We start from the raw sequence: 18515 nt of genomic DNA, 5'->3' as shown, positions 1-18515 counted from the left end.
AGTCTTGTATAATTTATATGGAAATAAGTATAAATATTGACATGCTACACTCAAATTTTAGTTATATTCTTGGATTTTTCAACTTCATGGAAGATCTTCAATCATAATTCACGTGACAAATTATGTTCTAAGATGTTTTAATATTACAGAAAAACCTCAAAATTCATATATAATGTCTCTTTTCACTTTATGATTCTGGAAATCTCATTTGAGAGCTAAATATTCCTTAGAGGAAAGCAACAGACTGTAGTAGACTTACAGGAAGAAAAGGTAATTTGGCAAAATATATAATTTACATTCCATCTGTATTTATCTACCCATCCAAAATCTTCCTATCATATAAGTGAACATGGAATGTATTCAGGATGCAGTTTAATAAAGTCCTGCAAGCTATGTTTAGATATAACAACACTTTCATTCATAATCACTGTTTCTACTGTAAGGTTTTATAAGGTTTTGATATGGTCAAATCACATTGACAAATAAATATGAAGGAAAATATTGTCTCAAAGAGAAAGTCAGAACCATATTCAAGCTCTTCTTAGAACAGACTTGATTTCCTCTAAAATTACAAACGTAACATTAGTTTTGTCATACTAGTATAAAGGGTAAAACAAGTTATATAAAATAGTTGGACTTAACTACCTGATCTCTTATCAGTAATGGCCCCTACTGAACCCCCACAACTTCCTGGAAAATGCCCTGAATCAAGAGGACACAAATCTTGGATACCTTTCTCTGGACACTGCTATTACTTTGAGGCCACCAAGAAAAGAAGTTGGTCTCAAGCTCACGAGGAATGTGCCCGACTTGGTGAGTGTTTAGTCCAAGAAAGATTGATGATGTAATTAAACACATAAAATAAAGGATAATATTGCTAAGCAAACCTCAAATTACTTTAAAACTTCACATTTAATGCTTTTTTGGTTGCTTTTCTGAGCATGCTTTTGCACAATAAATGTAACTTTTGTCAGAGACAGCAGCAACTCATATCTCAAATATCCGGTGAAATATGAGTACCTCAAACATATTGAATTCTTACTAGTTTTATGGCAAAAAAATAATTAGATAGGGAAATAAACACTTTTACAGACCCACTAAGGCACAGGCTGCAGCACCGGCTTTCCCTTCCCCAAGCAAAAGGGACTCCACATGCAGTCTGGGAGACTCAAAGTCATAGGATAGTTGTGTTTGTTAGTTACAGGGCACAGGGCATTAAGTGCACCTCAGTGGCTGGACAACAAATAAAATGGAGGAGCTGCTTGTATTTCATGAACCAGTAAAACACACCCAGCCATGAAGTTCCTGCTCTGGAACAGCCCCATGCTGCCCCCATGGAAAGAAGAGCAGTATCTTCATCAGGGAAGGGAAAACACACATTTGCTTCACATTTCTGGGAACTGGTACAATGCAACACATATTTCAGTGTGAGTAAGAATAAGAAACATCCTATACATTTCCAAAGGCACTTCCTCATATATCTGAAAACATTGACCTATAACTGAGTAAACAGAAAAAATAGCTTTGTAAAGTCATTTTGCTCTACAGCTGTACAGCAATAGAATTCCTGGAGTGGTTTTGTAGAAAGATAAATCACACAATTACTACAAAAAATAAACATTACACTAATAACCAGGATGAAAGGTTACAATTGGACACTGCTTTATGTTCTTAATTCCTACACTTTTGTCTGCCTGTTACCCACCAGCCAGGCCAGGAAGGTGGTCATTTCCTTGTACTCCCAACACAGCTTTGTGTATTTCCAATGCCAGGGCATATGACAATTATAAATCAACTTCTGGTCATCTTCTGGACTGCAACCTCCATCTGCTGACGCATCCTACCTAAGCAGTTATCATCAGGCACTGCCAAAACTGCTGCCCAGCCACCAATGAGGGACAAAGCTGTAGTGGCAAGCACGGTGGTGACTACAAGTTTCAGCTTACTAGCTCCACAATCAGGGCTGTGGTCAGGTCTGTCCAAAAAGTATTGCAGGAGAGCAATTGTTCTTCTCTAAAATAGCAAAGACTAAAAAAATCCAGAAAATTTCAAAAAATCCATATCTTTGTGCAAATTTGCATCTATACAACACACAGTCATGCTCAAAAGAAATACCATACAGTGATATAATACCCACAACAGGACTAGTGAACAATATAGAAGAGTCTTTTATATACTTTTGCATATTTTTTATGTGTTTATTGACTTGAGCTCTAGGAAAATGATCCACTGTGATGTGTTCCTTAATATTTTTTCAGGTGCTGATTTGGTATCAGTAGGACACTATAGTGAAACAAACTTTCTGTCAGAAACCATTAAGATACTCCATGGAAAATCATTGAACTTTTGGATAGGACTAAAGAAAAATGACAGAGGTAATATCTTTCATCACATTACCCTATCAAACAAAATTTCATGTTATGTTAAAAAGAAATCAACATTGTACACTTGAAAGTACATCTATATATATAAAAATTACACAAAGTCTATTTCAAATTATGCCTAAATATGCTTAAAATTATATTTGAAACATTTAACTAGCTATGAATGTTATAAATTTTTGTTTTCTCCTTTACAACTCATTGTATTTGTCTAGATCCATGTATTTTATAAATACATGTTAATGTTTAATATTAGGACGGTGGGTATGGACAGATAAATCTGCAATGGATTTTGTCAACTGGCAATTGGGACAACCATCAAACCACAGGCTTAAAGACTGCGGAGAACTATGTGCATTGTCCGGCTCCTGGAACGCCAACCTCTGTTCTTTCAAAAAAGGCTATATCTGTAAAAAAGTTAAAAGTAAGTAGCATTTCTAATATGTTAAGTTTAGTGTCTAACAATGTATTTTCATTGTACAACACAGAAATGTAAAACACTCTAAGTCTGTGTGCAAAACCAATTGACTCTAATGGCTGCCTGAATACTGGCAAGCCCCGCATGGTATCTGACTGCCTTCTCAGAAGGCTGCACCTCCCCTGTGTCCTCTAAAACCACCGTCAGCACTGTGCAGCCATCACAAATACTTCAGGCCCCTGAGTTTAGGTGAAAGCTAAGCTCAAAAGCAACACTTTGTCTAATTTCAGCTGAATGTATTCTCAAACAAAATCTTGTTCTGACGAGTGCAATGCAAACTGCCATGTAGAAATGTTGGAATTGGTGATTCCTTTCCTTACTGACCGCTGATCTGATGGATTACAGGAATAGCATGGCAAACATTCTTGTGGCACTCTTTATCTACAGTATCACAGAATCATGTTTAATAAAATACTGATAGCATCCTGATAGAAAAATTATCATCTGTAAGAAAATGCATTAGTTAGGTCACCAACTGAGATTAAATCAAAGTAGTACAGAACATGGACGTTTTGTTTGGCTAAACTTCATATTTCTGTTCACCTTTGTATTACCTGCTAAGTTCAGGAAGAGCAACTACCATAGGAACTACATCCACATGGAATAGTTGTCTCTGACAGAAGGGGCTACAACAATAGAAAAGTCTTTTCAGCTCAGGTAAAATGCTCATGATACACTGCTAACACTCAAGACTTCCTTTCAGGAAATACCTTAAAATAGCTAAGGATACTGTGGGGAGATTCTCAGAAATAAACATATTTGAAAACACTTTTTGAAATAACAGAAGTCTGTCTCTACATGCTGTTTTGGTTATCATGACTAAGGAAATCAGATGCTCTTAGGATGAAAGACGAAATCAACCTACTGGAGTTTTACACATGCTTAGTTCCATCCCTCTGGAAGAGTGACTGTCACCAACACATGAATTCAGGGGGAATTGTCAGAAACACTGGTACTTAGGAACTTTGAAATGCCTTTTTTTTTTTTTTTAAAGCATTCAGAATAAACTTTTTTTTTCCTTTCAAAAGCTCCTGAAAAGAAAGAAATGTCAACAGAAAATACAGGTAAGCATACTGACTTTTAAGTCGAATAATAAGAGCATGCTAAAATAAAAGAATTACGTAGTTTCACAGTATTTGTTGTGAGAGTATTTAAAAAAAATCCATTAAGTTTTACTCTGTATCTCAATATAGGATATAGAAGTTATCCTGAAGTAAATATTGATTTTCTTTTATGTTTATATTTTTAATATTGGTCTTTGATCAGATTCAATTCTATTTTGTTTGGTATCCAAAACAAAGCATATGTTGAACTGGAAATCTACATGCACATTGATTTTTTTTTTGCTTTCTTGTTACAGAAGTCCATTTATTGCTAAATTCTGAAATATTTTAACCTTTTTTCCATTGCATATCCTTACAGAAGAGAAAATGGAGAAAGTACTTTCTGCTGGCATCATTTGGCTGTTTGTTCTTCTAGCCCTTTCTGTAGCTGGAGCTGGAAGTGTAATTTATCTCTGCTTGAGGAGGAAAAGACAAAACCTGCCACATATTTCAACCAGAATGAGTGGATCAGAAGCAACTGTGGATATTCAAGTAAAAGACACACATTCAGACATGTAGTCCGACCAAATGCCCATGTGATCCAACTACCAGAAACCAGGCTATAAATCAGTGAAATCTTACCCCAGCTTTGTGTTTTCCTACCCAGACAATAGTTTCCTTTCTTCTCAAATACACATACATCTTTCAAAATTCCTTCCAAAGTGTTGCAGAGTTGTTTAGTCTGGGGAATGTATATGCGTTTTTCATACAAATGGGCATGGCTGAAAAGATGGCTCCAGAGGTGTTATGGGGAAAATCTGACAGATATTTATGATGTGAAAATTACTTTATTTAGCTTAGTGTAAAAATTATCCATTTTTACACACAGGAGAAACATTTCTCATTACTTTAAATTATTTTTCCCCGTGTGTCACTTCAGCGGTATCTAGATAATGATGGGAATCACAGAATCACAGAATTAACCACGCTGGAAAAGACCTTTGAGACCATCAAGTCCAACCTATGAAACACTGCTCATTTCAGGTTTTCAGCTTCATAGTTTATGCTAGTATCTTCTCATTCATATAAAATCTGTTATGATACCTGCATCTGTGCATTAAGTACTATTTGTTTACAAAAAAAAAAAAAAAAAAAGACAGAAAATTGTTAAAAAATTGAAGAGGCTCATTTAATTTTATCTCCAGTCTGGATTTTTGAATTATGCCATTTCCTACTGCCTCGCACTACTCTAGTATTCTGCAAATACCTCTATTTTTTGGCAGTTCAAATTAATATTAAAGATAGAACAAGAGATGATCTTTCCATTGGGTTTTATTTCAGTAATGATTCTTTTAGTATACAGAGCTACTCCTTTTAAAATCCAAGCATGTATAATAAATGGCTGTCTTATAGTGCTTTCTGTAATTCTTCGGTGCAGAGATATAAAATCACTGACATACTTTTTGAAAATACATTCCTTCTTCTTTGTTGGTTTGACAAGGTGCTGCCTAGACCCTTCTCAGCTTTTCTTCCATTGTTCACAGTAGCAGAGTTTGCCTCAGGGGGCGGTTTATCATTCTGCACATTTAAGACACGCATCACCCCTCCTGAGGAATGGAAACACAAGCCACAAGAGGGCATGTGGCACTAACACCGAGGGCCACATGGAGGAGCAGGACTAGAGCTTCTACCAAATGAATGTATTGGGCAACAGATTCCTTCTTTGGCCCCTCTGTCAGAACTTCTCACTCGCTCCACATACTTATGGTCTCTGACTGACAAAAAGATGTGGCCACACTAAAAATCTCTGCAAGGCAAGAAAATACCTGGAATAAGTGGAATAGGAATTTCTGCAGCAGGACTTCTGTGTCCATGCCTGAGCAGCTTGAGAACATATTTGAATTACCTCTATTATTTACATTTCTTCAGACATACATCAAGCAAAAAAGGTCTCTAATTAAAAATATTATTGATAGTTACTTATAATGGAAGTACCCCCTTCCTCTAGGAATATTTTTGTCAGATACTTTAACAAGGGCTATCTTGAAACACGGTTACCTCTGGTAATATTTCCTCTTGAGAGTTCAATTTTCCTGAGCACTCCTTTGCTGGATAGACACACATTATTCCACATATTATTCTACATCTTTGGTTAAGCTGGTGAAGAAGTCTCACCAATCACAGAAACAGAAAGATATCCAAAGAATATGTGGCTTTCCTTTTCTTAACCAAGTAATGTCGTACATAGAAGACCTGGTTAAAAACAAACCTAACCACCAGAAAAACCCAAACAGAAAACTCCCATCCACAGGTTATTTAAAATAGAGCGAAAAATTAAATAAACCAAGAGTCTATTTTACAATTTATGTCATTTGAACACTGTAAAGCCCAGAGATAACAGCCTTCAGAGATAACAGTCCCTTAAGTTATTATAATAAGTCCTGTAATGCTCCTTACAATAAAGAAAGTCATTGCCATTTTCAGGAGGAAATAGGAAATATCTGTGAGAGCTTTGCACAAAACTCTGCACATGAGAAAAACAACACCTGCTTCCCACGGAGGTGACTAGAGATAAAAATGTTTCCTGGTATGTACTACAGATATCTGGGAATACAGGGTTCTGCTTGCCCTTTGGATGAGTTAATAAGGCAAGCACTTTTCCTGGTCTACGTCTGCAAACAGTACATGCGGCTGATCCTACTGTATTTATGCCCAGCTTAGTGAATCTTATAAATTAAAGTTACCTTTCCCAAAAGAAAAGAAGGAAACATATAATCAAAAATACTGATTTTTAAAAGGTATTTATAAATTAACTATAAAAATTGGGAGTTTGTGACAGAAGTCTTCTGGTGACCAAATTCAGCACCTGGGAGCACCTGCTAATTCTGGGACCTTCAGAGAAGAAGCCTGGCACCACCACACAGGAAGCTTGGAGAGCTCAACAGTCAGGCTGCTCTGCATACCAGCTCTATGTGGTATCACATGAAAATATTTTGATATGTGTATATTTTTCTGTCCAGCTACTCTGTAGTTAAACAAAACTGACTGAACATCATGACTGAATAAAAACTGGACAGGATCACTTGTTGCTGATCCCCCTGCAAAGTACTGAGAGACCAGAGCCTGATCCAAAATGCCTCCTACAGAAAAACAAAGAGCATTGTAGTGAGAACAGCAGTGAAACTAAATGAATACACAGTGAGCCAGTGCAGTGGTGCACACACCTGTGGCCAGGTGCTGAGAGCCATAGCCCTGACCAGATCTACTCACACCTGGCAGCCACTGTCACCATTAGCTGCTGTTTGCAGCGTGGGACAGCAGTGCCAGAGCAAGGACACATCATTCAGCCTATGGTTTCTCAAACAACTGAACAGCCACTGGGGAAGGGACCAATGCACATGAGCACCGACTCTTCTGCATCTGTCATTTGGACCTGAGAATGGATATGAGTAAGATATTGCCCACACACCTCACACACTGCTCAGACACAGAAGAGGGCTGGGTTGCACTTGGTTAAACTCCACAAAACAAAGAAGGCTCTTAGGCCTTACCACACTTAATCCCAAACCCCAGTGTTTCTGCTCAAGTAAATTGTTTGCATGTTTCTCTTTTCTTTCCAAAAAGTCCTCTATATTTAAAATCACTGTCCTGTCAGTTCTGTGCTGGGAATAGGAAAAAAATTGCCTATTGTGAATGCTGCTGTTTAAATTAAATTCAGAGTGGAGAAGACACCTCAGCACTGATGTGTTTCAAACTAATGTGTGTGATGTGGGATTTTTCTTATCATTTTCATAAATAAATGGTGCCCAATTTCCCCCTGTTTTAATCATTACCACTTGCAATGACAACATAATCTCTTTCATGTGTAGGCTCAGCTATCTAAGGAGCCTGAAGGCGATGGAATTCATCTCACAAAATGTAGATGTCTAAAATGCAGCCATACCTAACTGCACTACCCAAGGTCAGCGCTGTGGTCGGCACAGAAGGATGGATACATTAGGGTGCAATTACTTGATCTGGTCTGGAGAGTGAAGAGAACTCTAGACTCTCTCTGACACAAAGCCTAAAACAATTATCTCACAGTAAATGAGTTCTGCAGAATCCATTTCTTAACTGATATCTTATGCAATTTTGTACAAAACACACTAATAGCTTTTAGTTGATTATATTCATCATCAATAGCTCCAGGCTATTCAGAAAACTTCTTTCAAAACAATTCCTTGTAGATTTTGTTCCCCTGGCTTGAAAATCATTACTCTTGGAAACAAAGCATCTGTCAAACTAAAAAAATTCTGTTGATTTTATTTTCCATACTAATTCAGAATAGAGACTGAGCTGGTAGCATTTCTTAAGCAAATGTTAAGAACACAGACAGAAGCTTCTACAAAATTACAAATGAACTTCCAAGGCAAGCATCTGCCTCGGTACCTCCATAAACACTTCCTAACCTAGTGCCAGAACAGGTGAAAAATCAGTGAAGCGTGTCTGCTTATAATCTTGATACAATCTCTGTGTTTAATGCACCCCAAACTGTTTCCCCAGGCAGGTACTGATCTGTTCACACCAGTGAACCCTTGGGAAGGTTAAGTTGTGCTGAGCATCAGAAATGAGGGCTCTGCCATTTCTGTCTCCACCACTGATACACAGAGTAGGAAAACTGAGCATAAAAGTACTGCTTAGTCCCATACAGAGTGCTGCTGCTAAAAGCTCCCTCTCCTATTCTGCACAGACTGCCACAAAATCACTGCACCTGCTTTGGCTATATTCTGTTTATATTTCTTCCATCTATTTCTTTCTGTATCCATGATCTTGACACTAAGCTGATAACTGCTGTTTACCAAGAATTGTTCAATTTTTAGTTCAGCTAAATCTGGACAGAATTTATTTTTAATTTCTGTAAGCCCCAGTTCTGTTCACAATACCATAGATAAGTCATATGGCATAGGCACATAATATCATAGATAAATCTTAACTACCATTTAAATATCATTATCTATTAATATTTGTATATCTCCGCCACTCTACCCAATGCTGTTCTCATGCAATGTAGGAATCATTTCTGAATTATACAGCTAATGGTTTCAAATTATGCCATGTTCCACTGGCAAAAAGTGATCAGAAATGGCTCATTACTTGAACTGTATTAACAAATAATTTTCAAACTGTTTGCACAAATGCACAGATACATGTGGGTAGAGAATGGACTGAGAGCAGCCCTACTGAGAAGGACTTGAGGGTGGTGGATAAGAAGCTGGCCATGAGCTGGCCATTTGCCCTTGCAATCCAAAAGGCCAAACGCGTCCTGGGCTGTAGCAGAAGTGCAAGCAGCAGAGCGAGTCCTCTCTAGTCCTATTCCTCTCCAGTGGGACCCCACCTGGAGTGCTGCATCCAGCTCTGGGGTCACTGGCACAGGAAGGACATGGACCTGCTGAACCAAGTCCAGAGGAGCCCCCAGGATGATGAGGGGGCTGGAACACCTCTGCTATGATGATAGGCTGAGAGAGATGGGGTTGTTCAGCCTGCAGAAGAGAAGGCTCCAGGGAGACTTAGAGCACCTTGGTTAAAGGAGGCTACAAGAGAGCTGGAGAAGGACTTTTTACAAGATCATGTAGAGATAAGACAAGGGAGAATGACTTTAAACTTAGAAAGGATAGGTTTAAATTAGATGTTAAGAAGAAATCCTTGACTGTGAGTGTGCTGAGACACTGAAACAGGGTGCCCAGAAAGTCGTGGACCACCCCACCCCATTCTAGGATTCTATGAAATTAATTTATTGCTACATTCTTCTCCCTTTTCCCAATTTATTCTCTTTACCAAACCTTGCTATTTTCATAAATTTTGTCTCAATAAATATTTTTAAAAACATTTTCAAAGGAACACACTTTTCACCCTCCAAAACACATCCAAGATATCTTTTACCAGCCAACTGCTTCCAGTTACTGCCAGTGATGATTACCACCAATAACTGGGTTATTTCCTTTCATGTCCAGTCTGAACTTTTCCTGGCATAGCTCTGAACCATCCTCTTAACAAGCACCTCTCTTCTCCCCCTAATTTTCTTTCCCTGCTGTGATTTTAGTATTAAGTTCGAAACTGAAATGTTAGGAGATCAAAGTGTTACACCACAGCTTTTCAGTACCTCTTTTTACATCAAGGAAAGTGGACTGGTGACTGCTGTCACCTAATTTGCCATATAGTTGTAGGATTCTCTAAGAGAAAACTCACTCCATTTCCCAAAGTTTCCATCTTTAGTTTCCAAGTTTCCATCCTAAGTTTCCAAGTTAGAAGACACATTTGGAAAGATATTTAAATGTAAGGCCTTCGTGTAATAATCTCAGTACGTTCGTTAAACACTTAAGAATATTTTGCAAATTTTATGGTTGAGAAAGTATTTGAAATTTGAGATATGATACAGTTTATGTTCATTTAGCACTCAAGCACAACCAAACAAGACACTTTTTTCTAACTTAACATTACTGTTGTCCACTCACTAGTGGGTTTCTGCAATAATTTCTTGTTTATAACTTTGCTACATATTCAGAGGAAATTGTTCAACTTCATTACTTGATCCCTTTTTTAATAAAAGAGAAATCAAATGGTTTACATTATTCTGGACTTTGTCTGAGTCAGGTTCCAGGTATTTCTAGGTATATTCCAGGTATTTGCACAATGGAGAAATTTTTTCCTACACTGACATTCAGATGACAATTGGCACTGACATCCCAATATTCCCTGACCCACGCACTGAGGACAGGGCTCCATCGAAGACCAGCTGACAAATAAGCTTTTATTGTTTCCTCCTGGAACTGCAAAGCAAGAGTGAAGGATCTTCTCCATCCTGGAATACTTCTAGATGCCTCTCATTGCTCTGGTTATTGGGCTGAGGAATGACCACTGGAGAGTGTGTCCTGTGAACAATTAAAGAACTCAGGTTTGGTGGGTGCCTCCAAGTCAGTCTGACACTGGCTGGCACTGCGGGCTTGTGGGGTCTCCAGGCTGGGAGATATTCACAGCCCCACTCGGTGCCAGGGGCTGGACTGTGCGATTTCTCTTCCAACCCCACCTGCGGTGATTCGGTCGCTTGGCCATCCTCTCCCTCTGCGCAAGTAGCCACGCTGGCGTCCGGTTCGGCCAAGCCTCACAAAGGAACAGCGCCCCTAAGCGAAGGGAGACTGAACCCTCTCTCTTCTCTCCTTTCCATTAAGCCCCGGGCTCCAAGTCCCGCAGCCTTCCCGACGCGGGGATCATCCCGGCAGGGGCTGCAGGGCCCGCACCTCACACCCGCCTTGCCCGCTCCGCCAGCAGCGGCCCCGCTGCCCTCAAGCACTGCAAGCCTCCCCTGCCGCCTGTGGGAGCTGCGGGAACCAGCGGGGCTCCGAGTCCGACACGGAGCCGGGAATGGCGCTGAGGCGGGTACGGGAGGGGAGGGCAGGGCAGGGGAGCGGCAGGAAGGGCAGGGGAGGTCAGGGTAGAGGAGTGGAGGGCAGCGGAGCGGAGGGCAGGATAGAAGAAGGGAGGGGAGGGGGGCGGAAGAGAGGGTAGAGGAGAGCAGGGCAGAGGAGGGGAGAGCATGGTAGAAGGGTACAGGGTAGGGCAGGGCAGAGGAGGGCAGAGCATGGCAGAGGAAGACACGGTAGGGCAAGGCAGATGAGGGCCGGGGCAGGGGCGCCATCTAGCGAGCGAGCCCGCAGCGCTGGCCGGGCCCGGGGCGCCGGGCTCCCCCGCGGTTGTTGCCCTGCCCGGGGCCAAGGGCAGCGGCTGAGCCTCGGCGGGGGCAGTTTTGCTCGGCAGGCCCGGATCCCCGAGCTCGCGGTGTCCGGGATGTGCCCAGCACGGGCGCGCTGCCCCGTCCCGCGGGCTGGTCCCTCAGGGCATGAGGCCCTGCGAGGCTCGGCCTGGGGATGAGAGGGAACGGCTTCAGAGCCATCGTTAATTTTTTAGCTAACGAATGAGATAATGACCTGGTCTTCTCTCTCCAGTTAAAATTGTCTGTTTTTCAAGGTTGTATATATAATTTTTTTTCTTATGTTTGACTTGTAAGTGAAGCAGAACTAGTAAAATAATGGTAATTTTCTTTTGTTTCTGTTTTGTTTCTTTTTTCCACCCCTTCTTACAAGTCTTGTAGGACCATCGCAGCAGCGTTCCAGGTAGGCATTTGTCATCATACATGACATTAAGGTCAGTTTAAACAATATTAGCAACAAGCAGAGGGGATGTGTGAGTGATTCACTGGTGGTTCTGGTTAGCAGCTCATTACATGGCAAATGAAAAACTGTGTGCCTCCATCTCCCTTGCTAATAAAGGCATAATGTGTGTTTGTCTCATAGAAGCATTATCAAGATCAGGTAATTGCTTTTAAATCTTAAAATTGAAAAGTCTACAGAAATGCAAAGAACATTAGCTTATTATCATTAGAGATACAGAACTGACAGGAATTCTCCTGGCTCAATTTCAGAAACTTGTTTACACACCAGACTTGCCCCTCTTGGGGATATAAATATGGTCACTTTTATTTCCAACGTTTTTGTCATGTCAGGATGAAGATATTTTGCTGACTGCATCACTTGTCTTTCTGTAAATGTCCATTTATTGTCTTTCAGTAAATGTCCATTGTGTTGTTTTTATGGGCTTTTTTCAGACTTTAATGAGGTACATTTATTTCTTTACAGATTTCTGAGGAAGTGAAATGGAGTTGCAATTAGAAGCAATATGGCTTTGACACATCAGAGAGCATCAGTGTAATTGCAAACAGTACTTCTGGTTTTGTTGACTCTTAAACTGTTTGCTAAGATGGTATTGACTACAACAGATTGAGAGACATCAAATGAAGCAAGAATATTCAGTTATCTGCACAATGTTTTTTGTATGGGTGGGTAGTCATCTAGACAGCACATGTGCATGTCCATCTCTGCTTTCTGTAGCAAAAGCTCACAACAGAAGGCTAATCCATCCTAAGAACACAAGGCCCTGTAAGTGTTGTACTGAGTGAAGGTCACTCTAATATTAATTACATCCTCCTCAAATTTGACATATGTTAAGAAAAAAAATTTAGGAAGTATCTTAAAAGTTGTTCTGAAAGAACTAAAAATTGCTGTTTGCTCTATTGCACAATCTCTTATTGAAAACATTACCAATGCCAGAGGAGTAGCAATACACAAATACTACATCAGTCTCTAAAACAGCCTCTGTTTCCTGAGTACTTTAAGATGGCTAATCTAATTTTCTGTAAGGTAGGCTGATAGAAAGAGTAATTAGGAAAGAACTGGGAGACAGCTATATTAACTTATAGAAGAGTAAATATGTGGTTTGTATTGGAAGATCAGGCCTAACAACTCTACTGGAAGGATCCAATAAATATGGAGAATGTAGATCATACCCTATTCAAAGTGTCCTAAATCACCTGGAAGAAGGAGGTAGTGATGGTGTTTACTGATGACTCACATGTATTCACATGTATTTGTGGTGGCCAAAACTAGAGCTTGAGTATATATACCTGCAGAAGATTTTTCCACTGCTGAGCTATGACATAATAAATTGGAAACTAAATTTAGTGCTGTGAAAATCAAACTAAACTACAAGTTTAGTGACAGCTAAAATTAGCAACTTTAGCGATGAAATGTATTTCCCTCTCTCACATGTATCCACTGGGGTGATTCCTTTAAAGTGCTTCTTTACTGTCTGAAATACTCAGCTTACTTTCCTTTGTCAGGAATCCTGACAGTTAATAGCAATATTTTATTTTGTCTTGGAAGAGAAAATGTATGTTTTCATAAGACATTGCCAGATGTATCCTATTGCAGGAAATACTCATTCAAGTTCTATGCTTGCTTATATAATGGTTTTCCAGCATTTAAAAACAAGCCTGAAACGTGACCTGTTTATTTGTATGGAATCATTCATGGAAATAGATTGTACTGACAAGAAAAAAAGACACTTTCTGTAGCACTGAAAGCTGCATATGTACTTCATCTGGGATGACTTCCAACTCTGTTTACTAAGAGACTATACTGAGAACTTTCATACTGGTACTTTAGTGGGAGCTCAGAACATGAGTAGAAATCCATATGTTTGGTATTCTGAAGATGTTGAGTGTTTCACTTTATCTGGTGCTCACGATGGGGCAGTTGGAACTAGATGATCTTTTAGGTCCCTTCAAGCCCAAACCATTCCATGGTTCTGTGATTCCACTGATACTTTTCCATTGGTTTAGATGCTTAGCCAGTATGTAGGGCCATGCCAGCTTGCTTGTATTCAAATACATATTTATATAACACAAGTGATTAATAGATTCCAAGGTCAGAAAACAGCGTGATAATTGCCTTCTTTAATCAGAGACCAGATTGTATGACTTAGATCTGAGTCAATTCATGTCAAGCTATTCTTCTACTATATCTTTTGATCATTTTACAGAGATTACATATTTTTCCACTACCATCAACAACAGAAACACATTAAACTGTCTCCCTGCTTTGTTCTTGTAACATCTGCTTTGTTTCAGAAATATGCTCTTATTTCCTGCAAGATTTCCTTCATGGGCCTGCTATTCCTTCTCACTTAGATTAAAAATATCCTTTAATCTTGCTTTGTGACTAAGTAATGAACTTCCAGCACTCTGTTTATCTGTGCAGCATGCTGGAAATACTTTGTCCCTCAAATCTTAGAATGCTTGAAATGCCAGTTGCTTAACCTACAAAGACCTAGGGTAGGGCAACTAATAATGCTTTTCAAGGTAGCAGCCTTCCAACCACCATCCATTCAGCCACCCTATCAGTTGTTCAGAGATGTGTGCCTTGTGGACACACATATTCATTAAAATGTGACTTGACTTTTAGTCAGTTTAAAATCCAAATTTTGAAGTTTACAACAAATTGTACTTTAACATCTTTTTTTTTTTTTCTCAGCTTTAGTGAAACCAGTTTAAATATCACTTTCAAAACTGACATAAGAATGCTACATGTAAATGAGCCAGTAGTCATGTACAGCTGTTTCCTGAGAAATTTTTTGAAACTCACTGCTGCTGAAAATGAAATCTGGGTTTATTATGCCTAATACAAACTGTATTTATTTGTGCTCCTGTGTGGGCTCTGCTTACTCTAGGAAAATGCTCTATGCTGCACATCATGCAGCAACTGGCAGGACTGGAGCCCTATAGAAATATGATAGAGGAGGTGAATTGGTAGATTCAAGTCCAATAATTTGTGAACATCTAGCTGACATACTTTTATCTTTCTTTCCTTGAGAAAGGGTCTCAAGGGAATTTGATACATCTTTTGTGATGGATTTTTCATGGCAAATATCAGTCTCTACCAGTGAGTTATTTTCTGTATTTAAATTGATTTTGGAATTGCATATATTGCACTTATGCAAATTTTGTTAGGGAAATCCATTACAGTTTTATAAATTCAGCAGAGGTTTCAGTGATTTTATCTTGTGTGCATATCCCACAATTTATCATTAAAACAAACATTGTTAAAGACTGTGGTAACAAACTATGATAACTTATTTCACCAATGAATAATTTCTGGATGTAGAAATATTTTCAAATTATACAGTAGAAATCACTTATCTAGTTGTACATTTTAATTTTTATTAGAAGGGCTTTTCTTCCTATATTAAACATTAATTCTTTATATTAAAGCACTTTATATTAAACTACTAAGAAAGTAATCAGGAATTATTGCCAAGATTAAACAATCATTATGCAAAGTTATAGGTGCAGTACTTGGAATGTTCAGTAATTTTACTGTTTCATCTCTAGTTTATGTTTGTAGTAGATAACTTATGGATAATTGAAAGTGCCATCTTTTTATGCAAAAATTTTAAATCCAGTTCTCTAAACTGTGATGAATCAGAAAACAAGTAACATACAAATGACATAGCTCTAAAGGATAAACTTCTCTTTTGGTCTGTTCCTTTCCCTGTTCAAAAGGACAAGAATTTAAGTCTGAGCAGGATCTCCAGTAGGGTACTTAACTGCTGCATAGGGAGTAAGAGACAATCTGGAAAGAAGGGAAATTTGCACAGTCTGTTAGTTTTCTTTGATGTTTTCTACTAGTCTGGATTTTTATGGCAATGTTGCAAATCACATAGCCGACAAATGAACTGTGGAATCACTACCAGCTAGAGATCATGAATATTCATCAGATGAATTGCCATATTAAGAAAGAGAGCTTGGTAGGTTTTAGTGATAGTGTTGCAGCTGTCTTCCATATTTGTACAATAATATGTAATCAAACTAATGAATTCTTTGTCTTGATAATATTTTTTATTATGCTGTTGTGATCCTTAATGTTTCATGTATGGTCCTCTGTGATACACAATTTAAGAGCTCCATTCTTATCAAATTAAATGGATTCTTTACTAAACTAACCACTTATGGAGGTGTTTTACACATCACTTTAAGATTCTCAGCCTTGGGCAGTATGCTGGGTAAGTTCCCAATTTGAGTTATAGCTAAGGCTAGAAATTGAAATTTAAAACTCTTACTTGATAGGAATATTTAAATAAAACATCATGGAATGTGGCCAAGTGTACAAGTCTTCGGTTTAGTTTCCTGCAGTTGAATAAGGCTGGATTCCTCTTCGGCTACTGGAGTTGTGTGCTGTTAGAGTGTGGTTTATGTTGTAGCCACTGTAAGACATCAGACCTAAAAGCAGAAATGGCCATTTTCTTGATGAATGGAACCTTAAAAATTTCATCAGTGATGACTCCAGTGCATCCCAAACAGAAAAGTATTTTCTCAGTCAACAGCCAAATCAACAGTATTTTCTCATACAGATGGACTGTAAAGGAAGCTATCAGCTAATATATATTATATATTTATAGTTCTTGCCTGCTTATACAGGCAAGGACTGTGCTTTAGGCAGGCAGACAGGACACTGGCTGGCGTGGTGTATAGGCTCAAAGTTACCACCCTCAAGCAGTGTTACCTCATAGTGGTAGCGTGCCCTCTGTACTAGTGTGTAGTGCTGCCACACCTGGGCACATCCCCGTGACAAGGCACATCTGCTCTCGTGTGCAGCTGTAAGAGCCTGAATGAGAGATGTGGGACTCCAGGCAGCTCTTCAAAATGCAGTTTATTACATCCAAGATGTTACAGCAGTGCAGGGTCATAGGCAACAGAGCCTGTGCCTACAGCTCTGTCAGCTCCAGCGGTAGGCAGGCCTGGAGACCCTTTGGTTTTGGTTATAATGCATTATATACTTTTCTTTCCTGAGCATCTTAATACAGAAGAACGAATCTATACCTTAACTTTTACCTACAGCCTATCATAACTACTATAATTACTATATTCATGTTACTATTCTCCAATCAGTGTTAGTACATTACAGTTTAAGCTAGAAGTTGTTTTTCAGTTTTCTTGCAGTGGAAAATTCAGAGACCTTTTTTCTACTTGCAACATTTGCTGACTTGTTTGCCTGTGCTATCTTTCTGCTTGGTAAAAACATCTTGTTTGAGGTGGGTTTATCCTTTGCTCTAAGTCATAAAAGCCCCTTCTAACTAACTTACCCTTTGCCTCCTTGGTTATCCAGTAAGACTGGGTCAGCAATTCTTTTCTTCTATCAAAACTTGCTTTCATCTCTATTCCTTCATCGGACTCTACATTCAAAAATCTTTCTGCTAAGCATACATATCTCTGAGACTTTCTTGTTCTTGTCAAACTTTCATCCTTCTCAACATGCAGCACTGCTTCTGCAGCTGCCAGTGTCAGTGCCTGTCAGTTCAACTATCCTGCCTCTTGTAAACACCACCTGAATCATGCTGACAAATAAGACAATAGTACCTGAGTCTCCAGAGGAAGTTAGTATATTTATCTAGTCTTCCCTCACAATGGGTCCCTCCACAGCAGCTCTTTGCTGAACTATGTGATTAGTGGAAGTAGTGTAGTGGATCTATTCCCCTAGCAGCCAACAGAATCAGCCAGGACTGACAAGGTAGGATGTGTCTGTACATATGTCCAGCACTTCCTAGTTTAGGCAGTTTCTGTTTAGGTACAGGCTTAGAGGTTTTGGAGAGTATTAGACTAGTCTTAATCAAAGAAGTTTTGTTGGGTGCTTGGTGCAATGGGTAACAGCTCTAAACTCCCTTGGGTGGTGACTCCCTTATTTGTGGAGCATTCTTCAAGCCTTTATCAGCATGACATGCTGTTTCACTATCTGACAAATAAACATTCTCAATAAATTATTCCAGTATAGCATGCTACTGGTGTGGTAAGAGCACCTGAAAGCAGCGACTACAAACATGAAGACAATGTTTCACATGAATCACTACTTAGACTGTTTAATTTCTTTTAAACTAATGGTGTTTTCAATTGACTTGTCTGTTGAAAATTGACTGTGTTGCTAAAAAAGCCAGAAGAAAAGCAGACTGTATCCTGTCTTTATACAGAACTAGCTGAAATGTGAAGGACTATAACATTAAAGGAAAAATATATCTTTGCAAACAGCTTCAAAGTAAGCAGTTTAACTTAATAGTTTCAATATGGGGACATGATATTTTCTTAAGTGCAGCAAGGATTCCATTTAGCTTGCCATTTAACAATGACAATTTAAACATGAGTCAGCAGTGCCCTGGCAGCCAGGAGGGCCAGCCCTGTCCTGAGATGCATCAGGC

General features: G+C 39.1%; 1 protein-coding gene across 1 annotated transcript in view; it reads left to right on the top strand.

The window, feature by feature from the left end:
* LOC135442895 (macrophage mannose receptor 1-like) overlaps positions 1 to 4555 on the top strand; it is a 28781-nt gene extending 24226 nt beyond the window's left edge. The window contains exons 26-30 of the mRNA XM_064703174.1: positions 661 to 813; positions 2259 to 2375; positions 2638 to 2805; positions 3888 to 3923; positions 4282 to 4555. Of these exons, the coding sequence (XP_064559244.1) occupies positions 661 to 813; positions 2259 to 2375; positions 2638 to 2805; positions 3888 to 3923; positions 4282 to 4481 (674 nt within the window). The 3' untranslated portion in view covers positions 4482 to 4555. The remainder of the gene's footprint in view (positions 1 to 660; positions 814 to 2258; positions 2376 to 2637; positions 2806 to 3887; positions 3924 to 4281) is intronic.
* Positions 4556 to 18515: the final 13960 nt, after the last annotated feature.

This window comes from Zonotrichia leucophrys, chromosome 2 (assembly GCF_028769735.1).
Source record: "Zonotrichia leucophrys gambelii isolate GWCS_2022_RI chromosome 2, RI_Zleu_2.0, whole genome shotgun sequence".
NCBI classification, from domain to species: domain Eukaryota; kingdom Metazoa; phylum Chordata; class Aves; order Passeriformes; family Passerellidae; genus Zonotrichia; species Zonotrichia leucophrys.
This window is presented reverse-complemented; position numbering and strand designations above follow the sequence as displayed.